The sequence below is a fragment of the Aotus nancymaae genome, unplaced genomic scaffold (assembly GCF_030222135.1).
Source record: "Aotus nancymaae isolate 86718 unplaced genomic scaffold, 86718_ANA_hifiasm-v0.15.2.pri h1tg000003l, whole genome shotgun sequence".
Lineage (NCBI taxonomy): Eukaryota > Metazoa > Chordata > Mammalia > Primates > Aotidae > Aotus > Aotus nancymaae.
Genome location: NW_026988414.1, coordinates 4,280,612 through 4,294,898, shown reverse-complemented (window position 1 = coordinate 4,294,898; position 14,287 = coordinate 4,280,612). Strand labels below are relative to the sequence as shown.

At 54.0% G+C, this 14,287-nt stretch overlaps 1 protein-coding gene across 3 annotated transcripts in view; it reads right to left on the bottom strand.

The window, feature by feature from the left end:
- The window catches only part of SH2D3C (SH2 domain containing 3C), a 40,891-nt gene that overhangs the window by 12,930 nt on the left and 13,674 nt on the right, over window positions 1-14,287 (bottom strand). For 2 of the 3 annotated variants that reach the window (XM_012458094.3, XM_012458095.2), the window contains 2 exons: window positions 10,537-10,576; window positions 671-799 (listed from right to left, as the gene is read on the bottom strand). In XM_012458094.3, coding sequence (XP_012313517.2) covers window positions 671-799; window positions 10,537-10,576 — 169 coding nt within the window. Of the gene's footprint in view, window positions 1-670; window positions 800-4,546; window positions 4,773-10,536; window positions 10,577-14,287 lie in introns of those variants that run through there. The other variant, XM_064377777.1, reaches the window with a different exon arrangement.

Below are 14,287 nucleotides of genomic sequence, written 5' to 3'. Positions count from 1 at the left end.
GAAGGCCGAGGCAGGCAGATCACGAGGTCAGGAGTTTGAGACCAGCCTGACCAACATAGTGAAACCCTGGCTCTACTAAAAATACAAAAATGAGCCAGGCATGGTGGTGTGCACCCATAATCCCGGCTACTCGGGAGGCTAAGGCAGGAGAATGGTTTAAACCCAGGAGGCGGAGGTTAGTGAGCAGAGAACGTGCCATTGCACTCCAACCTGGGCAACAGAGCAAGACTCCGTCTCAAAAAAATAAAATCAAAAATAAAGTCACATTGGCCAAGAAACTCAACTTTGCCAAAACTAAGTAGCCCAAAGATTGGTACTCACTAAGCAAACATACAATAAGCAGATATGTAGACCAGTAACAGTAACAGTAACAATAACAACAAAGGCCAACATTCATGGTGTCAAGCATCATGTTAAACATTTTACCTGCATTGTTTCATTTAATTTTTACAACAAGCCTTTGCAGTAGACACTGAGGCTTGGAGAAGTGAAGCAACTTGTTCAAGGTCACATAGTAAAGGGCAGAGCTAGACCTCATCCCAGTCCATTCTGATTGAATCTACCAAGTAATAGGTCAGGGTCTCCCAGGTGGCTGCAGCCAGGGCTGGGGCTGGCCAAGGCAGTGCATGGGAGGGCCCAGGGTCGAAGTCCCAGCTTGGGGCCCGCTCACCTCTCGGGGGATGCGGCCATGGTACCAGGCGTGGCTGCGGAGATCCGTGCTGCTCAGTTTGAGCTCCTCCTCCAATTCCTTGTGCAGTTTCTCTGGTGATGAGTCCAGGATGTACTTCTCCTTGGAGAACTGGGGGGGAGACAGCAAAAGTTGGCATCCAACTTAAAGCCCCCTTCCTCCTGCCCTCCCAACTTCATTCTACCCTGGGCGAACTCCTCTCCTGGGACTCTGGGAGCACTAAGGCACAGGTACCAGAAAGGTCCATTCCCATGGGTCCCAGAAAGAGTAAAGACATCTCAATTCATTCCACCAAACAACGCCAACTGCATTTCAGGTCCTGTGCTATATGCCAGGGGTGGGTGTGGTGATACATAAATCAAGCCCGGCCCTCAAGGCAGTGCCTAGGCTGATGAGAGGCAAAAGCAATGGGAGCCTCTGAGTAGAGTACAGTCAGCACCACAGCACTGGACAGCGGCAAAGAGCCGGGTGGCTTTTACAAGCAGGAATAAGTCTGGGTGAGGCAGAGGGATCTGGGAAGCCTTCCTGGAGGAGATGGCAGTAAGAAAACACTCATTATGCACCAAGGGCACCAAACTGATCTTGAAGTGTCGGAGGGGGATTTCTACAGGCGAATCTTGGAGGCAAGGCAGCAGGTACTGCAGGAAAAGGTATGAGCAAAACCACAAAGCTGGTTGGACAAGGATAGGTTCTGGGATGATGCATGCTACAGTGCAAGGATGGGGAACGGACCATAAACCGGGACATGGGGACCCTACACAGACATCTGCATTGCCCCTTACAATTTCCAAGGCCATCTCTCCCTTGAAATCCCCAGCAATCCTCACCAGATGGGGAGATCACAGCCCAGCAAGGAAGCCCAAGGCCACTTAGGGAAATGATGCCCAGTACTCCACCCTTCCACCTGGCCAGGAGAGACTCCTGGTTACTGTGGCCTCAAGTTGGAGGCTGATGGATCCCAGGAGCCCTAAGGATAGAGGAAGGGGGGTCCCCAGTGCCAGGTGTACCCCTACCAGAGCCCAGCCCAATCCTGGCTGTGTCGTGTGAGGTCTCTAGGCCTCAATTTCTTCCTCATTGAAATGGGTACAGTGACAGAACCTGCCTCACCTCATGCAAGGATGAAAAGAGACAGCACCCCAGAATACTACTGGTACATGGACATCCTCATCACTGTGAGGACATGGGACAGTCCTTCCTCTCCTTCCCCTGACTCTGGACCCCAAAGATGACTACTCCGAGACAGACAGACACCAGAAGGCAGGATTGATGAGCGAGGGCAGTAAAGGGCCTTCATTCCAGTTGAGTCTCTCCCTGGGATCCCCGGCTCCCCAGAGTCCAAGTGTCCTCCAGTCTACTCCCTGCCTCCTCAGACCATCCACAGATCTTGCCTCCTAATTCTATGGACACATCCTTCACCCCTCTGCTCCCACACTGCCTGGGTTTACCCCAGTCTGCATTGCTCCCAAGACACCATGATTCCCAGTGTCAGAGATAATCTAGAATCTCTGACTCCATTCAACACTGACTAAGTCCCTACCCTGGTCCTATGCCAGGGCTGAGGACCCAAGGTAGCCTCTGCCCTGGGGAGCCCTTGCAGACACTGACAGTCAATTCCAGGTTTCCTGTATGTCCAGAGATGCACAGACAGAGATGGTGCACCACCAACCTAGGCAGGGGGCAGAGTCAGGAATCACTTCCCTGAAAAGTTGATGCTTTTGCTGAAGCCTGAAGAAGGACTCAGGGAGCCAAGCAGAAGCACCAGGGTGGAGAGAGTGGGTAGACAGGTGGGCAGGGAAGAGCTTCTGGGGAGACAGCTGCAAAGTCAGGGCCCTACAGGCAGAACCAAGGGGAGGGAGGGGAGATGGATGAGAAGTTTCCAAGGGGCTGTTGGGGTACGGGCAGGTGTGGAAGGGCTGCCTCAGGGAGCTGGGGTTTACCCGGAGGCCACAGCAGAGCCATGGAAGGATTTGGAAATGTTGGGGCAGGTTTAGTCCACCTGTGGAGAGCAGCCTAGAGTTTTCCAGGCAGTGGTAGGGCAGATAGGGTGTGGGAGAGGGAGTGGGGGAAGGGGAGTTCAGATGTCCATTGATCTATGTGGGGGACTGGGGTGGAGGAGTCAGAGAGGACTCCAGGCTGAGATCCTGGAAGGATGATAGGGCACACTTTGAGTGGGCAAGCCTGGGGCAGGAGCAGCTTGGCGGTGGGCCCATGAAAATGTGGACCTTGAGGAGCCTGCAGGGCTGTGGGGACAGATGGTGGGAGTGGGCGGTTTGCACAGGTGCTCAGAGGAAAGGCGGAGCCTGGGGGTGGGAATTCTGTACATCCTCCACCCATGATAGAAACCGATGTCCCTGAAGGGCAGAGAGGCCCAGGGCTAAACTAGGATCCGGGCCTTCTCAGCCACCTACACTTCTCCAAGGGGTTCCCTATTTCTGGGGGTCCCTGGCCTCTCTCCCTCTCACTTTGCGGTGCTCACACCAGCCTAGTCCTCTTTCCATATCACACCAAACCCTGGGGAGGGATGAGTAGGCGTCACAGGGAAAAAGGGAACCAGGACTCCAGCCTTCTGGTATCCTCCTTGACAAAGAGCATGTGATTGACACCTTCCCCCAGCTCCACAGCTGGAGCTAGAGGGACGAGGGCAAAGGAGGGAGGAGGCTGGGTGTTGAAGAACCTACCCCAAGGCTGCCACGGTGTGACCTTGAGCCAGTCACTTCCCCTCTCTGGGCCTGGGCAGCCTCATCCGTTAAAGAGGGCTGGGAGACTGGGCCCCCCTTTGCCAGCTTAACCACTGCTTCCAGAGAGTTTGGGGGGACCAACTTGGTCCTCCTGCACACCTGAGGGTGAGGTACCCTAGGGTCCTTGTGCCTTGACCTCACCTCGACCTGGGGCCCCAGCTCCCTAGAGTTGGGGGTGCTGGGGTGCGAATGCAGCATCCCTGCGCTCGGAGCCCTGCTATTGGCCAGAGATGATCTCACCGCCTCCCGGCCTGCGCGCGCCTGATTGGCCGGTGCGGGGATGCTGCGCTCCGCTGCCGGCGGGGCTGTCCTTCAGGCGGGCTCCGCGCGCGTGTGTTAGCCTGGGGGAGCGCAGAGCCGACGCGCCTGGCGTCTCCCAGGGGGATCAGGGGGCAGGAGGGCGGAGACCCCCGGACAGTGTCTTAACCCCTTCCCACCAGCGCGAGCCCAGCATCCCTTCCAGCTCCTCTCAGCGTCCCAACCCCAAGCAAAGCCGTCCCCAAAGGATGCTCCGCAGAGAGGCGGGGTCCGGGTCCTCCCCTCCACCCCCTTCCGTTTAACCCTCTCACCGCCGCGGCGCCGTCCTGCACTGCCCACCAGCTGGGCTAGGAGAGACCAGCGCCCCAGGCATGCCCGAGCCCAGCTAGAGGGCGGGAGGGTGGCGGGCACTCTGGCCCCAATCCTGGCACCCGAAGCATCCCCCGCGTTTCCTGCTTCTTACTCAGCCTTCAGACCCCAGCCTAGCGCCCCCGGTACAATGGGGAGCCAGGGTGCCTGGGTCAGCCGCAAGGGCCAGCGTGCCAGGCGGAGGACAGGCAGGGAGCAGGGGACCCCATCTCCCAGTCCTCCCGCCCCAGCTCTCTCCCTGCTGCGGAGGAGGCAGAACCGGACGGGAATCCCCCGCAGCCCGGAATCCCAGGAGTGGTCGCCGAACCCTCACCCTGCGGAGCTCCTGGGCGCCCAGAGGTGAGGTTGGGGCGACCCCGCCCCCTCCCCTGACCGGACCCGACTCTGCCGGGCGACGCGGGGCTGCAGCTCCCTGGCTGGCTCTAGGGCCCCGGGCGGAGCGGCCAGGGGTCCCAGCCCAGCGCGCGTGGCGGGGGCCGAGCCGCCCCCTCACCTGCACCTGCACGAAGGAGCCGCGGTAGAAGCAGCAGGCGGCGGCCGACAGGGCGCTCCACAGGCTGCACCGCTCGGTCATGGTGGGGCCGGGCGGCCGGGGCCGGGACGGTGCTGGGGGGCGGTGGCCGGCGGGGCAGGGGAGCGGGGACCAACCGGCTGGGCACCGGCTGCGCGTGCCTCTCAGCGGCGCGATTACCTCATCGCCTTGTCGGGGGAGGAGCGGGGAGGCGGGGCGGGGAGGCGGGGCGGGGAGACCCCACCCTCCAGCCGGCCAGGGGAGGGGAGGGGGCCATTGTTCCTCCCTCTGCCCGCCCCCCGCTCCCAGCCCCTCGCCCCCCGCCCTACAGTCCCGCGCTCTCGAGCTGCCTGGAGCTGCGGGCGCGGAGCGGACGACCTGCCAAGGGGGGCATTACCGGGGACAGCAGGATCGGGTGGGGTACCTCTGGACCAGCGAGGGGAGGTTCCTGCCTCCCCCACTTGCCGCACCTCTAACAGACCGGGAGCGGGCAAAGACTTTGAATTAAATCATATCTAAAACTAGAAAAATCCCTGTGTGTGCTCGACCAAATCCTTTGTGGCCTCAGGAAATCTCCCAGAGCCCAGGAGTTCTCATCTCTGGTTTGGAACCAGAGACTCTGCTGGGAATCGCGATGTTCACTGACAGACTCACGGTGCAGAGAGCCAGTAAAGCCCAAGAGTTAGGGACGCAGTCTGGTTCCACTGTCCCGTAACTACTGGTGCGCCCACTCCCACCAGCCGCTTCCACAAACTACCACTTACTTGTGGAAAATGCACATGTCAAATGCAGCTAATGCCTGCATTGACCTGACAGAATTCTTGTGAGCTTTCGCTGAGCTGGTGCATGTAAGTTGCCAGGCATGAAGTAAGCGTTCAATAAGTGCATGCTATTATTTTCAAGCTTCCTGTCCTTAGAAACTCTACTTTTTGGCCAAGCACGGTGGCTCACGCCTGTAATCCCAGCACTCTGGGAGGCTGGGGCAGGTGGATCACTTGAGGCCAGGAGTTCGAGACCAGCTTGGCCAACATGGTGAAACCCCATCTCTACTAAAAATACAAAAAAAAAAAAAAAAAAAAAAAAAAAGCTGAATATGGTGACACATGCCTGTAATCTCAGCTACTCAGGAGGCTGAGGCATGAGAATCGTTTGAACTCAGGAGGTGGAGGTTTCGGTGAGCCGAGATTGCACCACTGCACTCCAGCCCAGGCGATGGAGCAAGACTCTGTGTCAAAAAGAAAAAGAAAAAGAGGGCAGGCCCGGTGGCTCATGCCTGTAATCCCAGCACTTTGGGAGGCCAAGGTGGGTGGATCACCTGAGATCAGGAGTTTGAGACCAGCCTGATCAACATGGAGAAACCTTGTCTCTACTAAAAATTAGCCAAGTGTGGTAGCTAATCACAGCTATTCGGGATGCTGAGGCAGGAGAATCGCTTGAACCCAGGAGGCGGAGGTTGTGGTGAGCAGAAATTGTGCCATTGCACTCCAGCCTGGGCAACAAGAGCAAAACTCTGTCTAAAAAAAAAAAAAGAAAAGAAAAGAAAAGAAAGAAAGAAAGAAAAGCAGAAGAAATTGGACTTTTGTCCCAGAACCTTAGGCTCTTCAGTGCAAAGGGAGCCATTGCTGATTTCCCATCAGTCGGGCTTCGGGTCCAAATCCTTCTGGCAGGCTGTGTGACCGCAGGTGGATGAGTCCACTTCTCTGGGGATCAGTTCTTTGTTTTCTGTAAATACATCTGAAGCTCTGAGCATGCAGCCTGGAATTTTATGGTCTTGGAATTTAAGAATTCTTGCCTTAGAATCAAAGGATTCACAGAATAGTTTGAGAACTCTGAAGTTCTGGATGCTGACCCCTCAAAGATGAGTACCTCAAAGTAGGAGGGGGCTTTTGTTTTTGTTTTTGAGATGGAGTTTGTTCTTGTTGCCCAGGCTGGAGTGTAGTGACTCAATCTTGGCTCACTGCAACCTCAGCCATCCAGGCTCAAGTGATTCTCCTGCCTCAGCCTACCGAGTAGCTGGGATTACAGGTGCATGCCACCACACATGGCTAATTTAAATTTTATTTTTTATTTTTTATTTTTAGTAGAGATGGGGTTTCACCACGTTGGCTAGGCTGGTCTCGAACTCCTGACCTCAAGTCATCGACCTGCCTTGGCATCCCAAAAGTGCTCATATTACAGGCATGGGCCACTGCACCCAGCCTAGGAGGGGGCTTTTAGAAACCAACTATTGATTCCTTTTAACCCTCATTTGATTTTTTTTTAAAAGATACGAGGTATCCCTTTGTTGCCCAGACTGGAGCACAGTGGCGTAATCACAGCTCGCTGCAGTCTTGACCTCCTAGTCTCAAGCAATTCTCTTGCCTCAGCCTCCAGAATAGGTGAGTCTACAGGCACACACCACCACGCTCAACTAATTTTTTTTTTTTTTTTGAGACAGTCTCACTCTGTCACCCAGGTTACAGTGCAGTGGCTCAATCTTGGCTCACTGTAGCCTCTGCCTCCTGGGTTCAAGAGATTCTCATGCCTCAGCCACCCAAGTAGCTGGGATTATAGGAATGCACCATCACACCCAGATAATTTTTCTTTTTTTTGAGATGGAGTCTTGCTCCATCACCCAGGCTGAAGTGCAGTGGCAAGATCTCAGCTCACTGCAACCTCCACCTCCCAGATTCGAGCAATTGTCCTGCCTCATCCTCCCAGGTAGCTGGGATTACAGTAGTGTGCCACCATGCCTGGCTAACTTTTTTGTATTTTTTTTTTTTTTAGTAGAGATGTGGTTTCTTCATGTTGACCAGGCTGGTCTCGAACTCCTGACCTCAAGTGATCCACCCGCCTCATCCTCCTAAAGTGCTGAGACAACAGGTGTGAGGCACCACACCTGGCCAATTTTTTTGTATTTTTCATAGAGGGGTTTCACTATCTTGGCCAGTCTGGTCTCAAACTCCTGGCCTCAAATGATCCACCCACCGTGGCCTCCCAAAGTTCTGGGATTACAGATGTGAGCCACCACACCTGGCCTTCCCAACTAATTTTTATATATTTTTTGTAGAAACAGGCTCTTGCTATGTTGCCCAGGCTGGTCTCGAACCCCTGACCCTAAATGACCCTCCCACCTTGGCCTCCCAATTGCTGGAAATACAGGCATGAGCCACAGTGCCCGGAACCTCATCTGACTGAATCTTGAAACTAAAATTAACATTCCTTTGACTTTATCCTTTGGGAGACTGTTTAATCAGTTCTACTGAGCAACTATTATTTATTTTACAATGTTAAAAAAAAACTACATTTTTTTAACCCCTAAAAATAAACTAAAGGAAAAAATATAAAGCTAACATTCTTCACAGGGATCTCACTACTTACCAGGCAGCTGGGGTCTGCGGGATGCTAAAATATGCCCCCTGCATTCCAGCCACTGGCTTTGGTGTCAGTTCTCCCCATGTCCTCCCTCCCATGGTGGCATAAGGGCTCTGGAATTTCTGCTCGACTTGCTGCTGCCCTGGGCCGTTTCTGGGCTCACGCAGTTTACTTTCTGACTTTGTCTACACTCCTGCCTCTGCCAGGACCACTCTCCTACCCATCTCTGCTTAACTTTGTCTCCTGTCCAGCATTTTATTCATGGAGTAATCTCAGTGAATGGTCCCAGTCAACCGCAATGGCCTGACTCCAGTGCCTCCTCCTCCAGAAAGCTTTCCTTGATCTCCAGTTCCCCAGCTCCCCAGCTGAAAGTCATCCCCCACGTCCGGAGCTCCCACAGCTTCTGGGGATGGTGAGGGGGCAGCAGTCTGAGCACCTCCCAATCTACCCCATTACTAGTCACTTACACAGAGTTGTGCAGGTAGCATCTCAGGATGATGAAATGTCCCTGCGGTTAGATGCCAGGCCAGCCCACCCTGTTCCAGACCCAGCTCCCCACTCATGACAATGGGCTCACTGAACCCATAGCAACCCTGGGTTGGAGGCACCACTGTTACCCCTATTTCACATAGGCAAACACAGGCTCAGAGAAGCGATGCCCACACCCAAAGCCAGTGGCAAGTAAGTGGCAGATCTCAGACTAAAATTTGTTTTTTTTTGTTTTGTGGGTTTTTAATATCAGCCTATATCATGCTTTTTTTTTTTCTCTGTTGCCCGGGCTGGAGTGCTGAAGTGCAGTAGTGCGATCTCAACTCACTGCAACCTCCACCTTCTGGGTTCAAGCAATTCTCCTGCCTCAGCCTCCCCAGTAGCTGGGATTACAGGCATGCACCATCATTGCTGGCTAATTTTTGTATTTTTAATACAGACGGGGTTTTGCCATGTTGGCCAGGCTGTTTTCAAACTGTGGCCTCCCAAAGTGCTAGGATTACGGGTGTGAGCCACTGTGCCAGGCGTGAGCCACTGAACCCGGCCTGAGCCACTACGCCCAGCCCATCATGCTTTGATGGGACTAAAATTTGGATCTGCTAGGCGTGGTTGCTCATGCCTGCCATCCCAGTACTTTGGGAGGCTGAGGCAGGAGGATCACTGAGGCCAGGCATTTGAGAACAGCCTGGGCAACGTAGTGAGACCCCATCTTTAAAAAAGTTGTTTTTTAGTTAGCCAGTGGCACACACCTGTAGTCCCAGGGAGTTGGGAGGCTAAGGTGGGAGGATTCCTTGAGCCCAGGAGCTGAAGGCTGCAGTGAGAGACAGAGTGAGATCCCATCTCTTAAAAAAAGAATAATAAAAATAAAAGTTGGATCTGATGGATTGCAAAAAAACAAGCACAAACCACTGTATGATTCTTCCCTGGGTCCCACGCGGACTGGAAGCCCTCTAAATTCAGGGCCTGGTGCTCCTTGCCCTCTGCCTATTCTCAGTACTCAGCACAGGGCCTGGCTCAGGGTCGGGGCTCCTGAGGGTAGAAAGCCAAGGGCCTTGGGTATAGTCCTAGCATCAAACTTGGGCTGTAATCCCAGTTCTTCCTTGTAATATTAGGTGGTTGCAAAAGTAATTGTGGTTTTCACTATTCAAAGTAGTGTGACCCAGGGCAAGTCACCGCACTTCTCTGGACCTCAAGTTTCCCATCTGTAAATGGGCACAAGAAGGCTTTCCCTAGACAGTGATGAGGGAGAAGGTCAAAGACCTCTCATGTAAAGAACAGCTCTCCTCCAGCATCTAGCAGGCAGCACAAGGTGTGCACACAGCAGGTACTGAAAATGTTATTTATTATTATTAATACTATCATTCTTATTTCAAAACTGCCTTTTCTCTTTTTCCCCCCTCCCTAGGCTGGAGTGCAGTGGCATGATCTCAGCTCACTGCAACCTCCACCTCCTGGGTTCAAGCGGTTCTCCTGCCTCAGCTTCCTGAGTAGCTGGGATTACAGGCACACACCACCACACCTGGCTAATTTTTTTGTATTTTTAGTGAGACAGGGTTTCACCATGTTGGCCAGACTGGTCTTGAACTCCTGACCTCAAGTGATCCACCCACCTTGGCACCCCAAAGTGCTGGGATTACAGGCGTGAGTCACTTCGCCCGGCCAAAACTGTGTTTTCAACATTCCCAGTGCCCAGGATAAATTAAGCTTTGGATAAATCTGAGCTGTGCCCATTATCTGTGATAAAGAACTGAGTCATCCTCTCCTGCTCCCTGCTCCCACTGCCGGCACACAGTAGGTGCACAAAGATTGGGTGGGATTGGTGGGCTGCATCCTTTTCATGGACACTGGTGGGGCCCCGTCCAGCTGGCCAGTGGGTGGGGTCGATGATAACAAATATCGGGATGCCCGGAGTTTGGGGCCAGGAGAGAATAGTGGCTGGTGTGGGAAGAAGATGCTGAGAATGAAACTGGATCCAAATGCTGCCTGGACTCCGAGAACCTCCCCTCCTGGGAATACACAGTGAGGTCGGGCTCCTAACAAGACCTGAGGAAGGGCTCTGCCACCTGTCATGGAACAGGCTCTGAGACCTGCAGTGTCCTCTGACCAACCCCTGGCCCTGCCCCTCCTACCTTCACGTAGTCTCCGCCGGCCTCCAGCTCTCCAGCAGCCCTGGAAGGAGAGAAGAGAAGTGAGCGGCCCCAGTTCTGCTTGGCTCCCAGCTGCCAGTCTCTTGCCTGCCGGCCTGGAGCCAGCACCTGGTCCTTGGGACCCCAGCGGGCTCACCCTGAAGACAGGAGGGGGCACTTATCGGCTGGCCTGGCTGCTCCTCCACTTTCCAGCTGTGCACCCCTGGGCAAGCCCCTTCACCTCTCTGAGCCTGGGTTTCCTATCCATAAATCAGGAATAACGACAGTCTCTGCCTAATGGCATTGACTGGAGGACTCAGGCCATAATGAATGTTACAAGCTTATTATGGGGCCTACTTCCCAAACCACTTTCTTCACTGGGCTCCGGACACCACGCTTCCCTGGTTTTCTTCTTTTTCTCTCTGCCTTCCTCACCCACTCCTCCCACCCCACCCCCATCATCCCTGACTGGAGATGCCCGGGCTGGGGATCAGCGCCTGTCTACCTGCCCCACGCTCACTTCCTAGGGCAGAGTGACCCAGTCACAGCCACTGCCCAGAATGCTGTGGAGCCACTGCCAGTGCTAGAGGGCTATGAAATTGATTCTGCCCCCAGGGTGGACACCCTGGAGAGGCCAGAGGCCAGAGGAGGGGCTGTTTTCCCTTCCTTCCTCCTGAGGGCCACCAGGAACCACTCCTCCCACTGCACGGCCTTAAATGCCACCCCTACCCTCAGGCAGCCTGGACCCGCCCCTCCAACCCCAGATCGGAAACCCAGCTACCTCCTGGACGCCTGCTCTTGGATGTCTGACAGCATCTCCAACTTGTCATATCCAAAGCAGAACTGCGGCTCCTCCCCGCCCCACCCCACCTCCCCTGTCTCAGCTGATGTCAGCTTCCTCTTTCCTGCAGCTTCGGCCGGCCGAAAACCTTTCGGTCCTTTGTGCCCCCTCTCTTCCACTCAGCTCCACATCCAGGCCACCAGGAAATCCTGCACTCCGCTGTCAGAATCCATCCTGACTTTTCTCCTCGTGTCCACCCTGTCCCCCCAGTGGGGCCACCCTCGTGTCTCTGGTGGGGCAGAGCAGCCTTCCTGAAGGCTCCGTGTCCACTGTCACCCACAGTCAGCTTCTGCCCTGAGGCCAGAAGGCACCTAAGCTTACAACCTAAGCAAGATCATGGCAAACACACCACCCTCAGCCCTTCAGCGGCTCCCATCTCTGGAAGAACAAAATCTAAACCCCTCTCTGTGGCCGTACAATTTATCATCCAAACCAGAACTTTTCTTCCTTGTGAGAGTAAAGAGGGTACCATGATTATGCCAGAAAAACAGCATAAATTGGGCCATCTGTTCCCCAACCCACAAGGCCCCGCGTGGCCTGATGGTACCCGACGGCCACCCCGCCAACCCTCCAACCTGTCTCCCTCACACATCCTGTTCCTCATTCTGCCTCTGCCCCACCCTCCTTGCCAACTCATTCCAGCTACAGAGTCTTTGCCTCTGCTATTCCCTCTGCCTGCAATGCTCTTCCCCCATGGCTTCGTGAAGCTTGTCCCTCCTTCCTCTTTATTCAGGGCTTTGCTTAATGTCACCTCTTCTGAGGAGCCTTCCCTGATGACCCCACCTAGAATAGTGCCTCGTTCCTTCACTCTGCGTTCCCAACCCTGCTTGATTTTCAATTTTTCCAATTTCTGCTTGAAATGGCCACTTTGTATTTATTTGTTGACTTAATTATCTGATGCCCTATGAAAGTGTTGACTTTGTCTAATTCACCATTGAGACCCCAGTCCCCAGTACAGTGCCTGCAGGAGCTCAAGAAATATTGCTTGCCAGGCATGGTGGCTCACGCCTGTAATTCCAGCACTTTGGGAGGCCAAGGCAGGCAGATCACCTGAGGTCAGGAGTTCAAGACCAGCCTGACCAACATGGCGAAACCCCATGTCTACTAAAAATACAAAATTTAGCCAGGTGTGGTGGCACATGCCTGTAATACCAGCTACTCGGGAGGCTGAGGTGGGAGAATCACTTGTACTCAGGAGGTGGAGGTTGCAGTGAGCCGAGATCACACCATTGCACTCCAGCCTGGGCAACAAGAGCAAAACTCTGCCTCAAAAAAAAAGAAACATTGCTTAAAGAAAAATTAGCTGAGTGTGGCGGCGCACACCTATAATCCCAGGTACTTGGGACGCTGAGGCAGGAGAATGACTTGAACCCAAGAAGAAGAGGTTGCAGTGAGCAGAGATCACACCACTGCACTACAGCCTGAGTGACAGAGAAAGACTCTGTCTCAAAAAAAAAAAAGAAAGAAATATTATTTAAAGGAATGCATGAATAGTAAATAGCTAATGTTAATTGTTAATTGCTGTCATCATTCATTTTGTTAGGCTGGGTTCAGGGTCTCTGGCTAAGAAAGGCCTCAGTCTTCCCATCTGCAAAATGGGGAGGGGAGGTGGAATATTGAAACTCCTCCTTAAATACAGGAGCTTAATATTTACAGCAAAAGAAAGCTGAGATAAAAAATAAAATTGCAGCCGGGCACGGTGGCTCAAGCCTGTAATCCCAGCACTTTGGGAGGCCGAGGCGGGTGGATCACGAGGTCAAGAGATCAAGACCATCCTGGTCAACATGGTGAAACCCCATCTCTACTAATACAAAAAATTAGCTGGGCATGGTGGCGCGTGCCTGTAATCCCAGCTACTCAGGAGGCTGAGGCAGGAGAATTGCCTGAACCCAGGAGGCGGAGGTTGTGGTGAGCCGAGATCGCACCATTGCACTCCAGCCTGGGTAACAAGAGCGAAACTCCGTCTCAAAAAAAATAAATAAATAAAAATAAATAAAATAAAAATAAAATTGTGGGTTCCCCCATCCTGAGGCCAAAAGCTCCTCCTTGAGAAGCTGTCTGATTGCCCTCCCTGTTCTAACATTCTAGTGTTCCTCGAATCTTCTCTTCTAGAAAGTCCTAGATGGTATCTAACCACAGTCCCTCAGGCTACAGCCCAGCTACTGTTGCTGGGCTGTTGGGTTTTCTCTGTCCGGCAGCAGTGGCAGTGAGGTAGAGTGGGGACCCCTCCCCCACCCACCTCCGCCCACTCTTCCCGGGTGAGGTGTCCCATCCCAACATTTCCTGCTATTCAGGCCCGGAAATCCTCCTGCTGCTGGGAACAGATTGGCCGGGACACTGGATCATTCCAGCGCTTCCTCCTGCTTCCTGTCCACTTCCCCTCATGCCCTGGGACAGGGGCAGAGCCTTGAGACAGGGTGCCTGCACAAGAGATCAGGCCTGGGTAGGGTGTCCAGAGCCTATGGGGCTGCTTGGGGCAGAGGCCCAGGCCAGGGAAACTGAGGCTCTGGGGCCACACTTCCACCCCATGGCCTCACCCTGTGGTGCTACAACACCCTGACATGTCCAAGACACAGTGACCACGTCCAGTTACAATCTGCTGCCATCACTTACCTGGACTATTGCCACCACCTTCCACTGGCCTCCCTGCTTCCATCTGTGCCCCTGAGACCTATTCTCCCCCCACTGCAACCACAGCAGTCCTGTTCAAATGAAAGTCAGATCAGGGCTTTCCTCAGCTCCAACCCACTGGCTGGCCCCCAGCTTCACTCACAGTAAGAGCCAAGGTCCTCGAAACAGCCTTGCACAGTCTGACCGCAGGGCCCACCACACTCCTCCCCACCGGCACTGTTCCGTCTCCCCACCCCACCTCAGGGTCTTTGCACTTTCTATTCTCTCTGCCTGGAATACTTT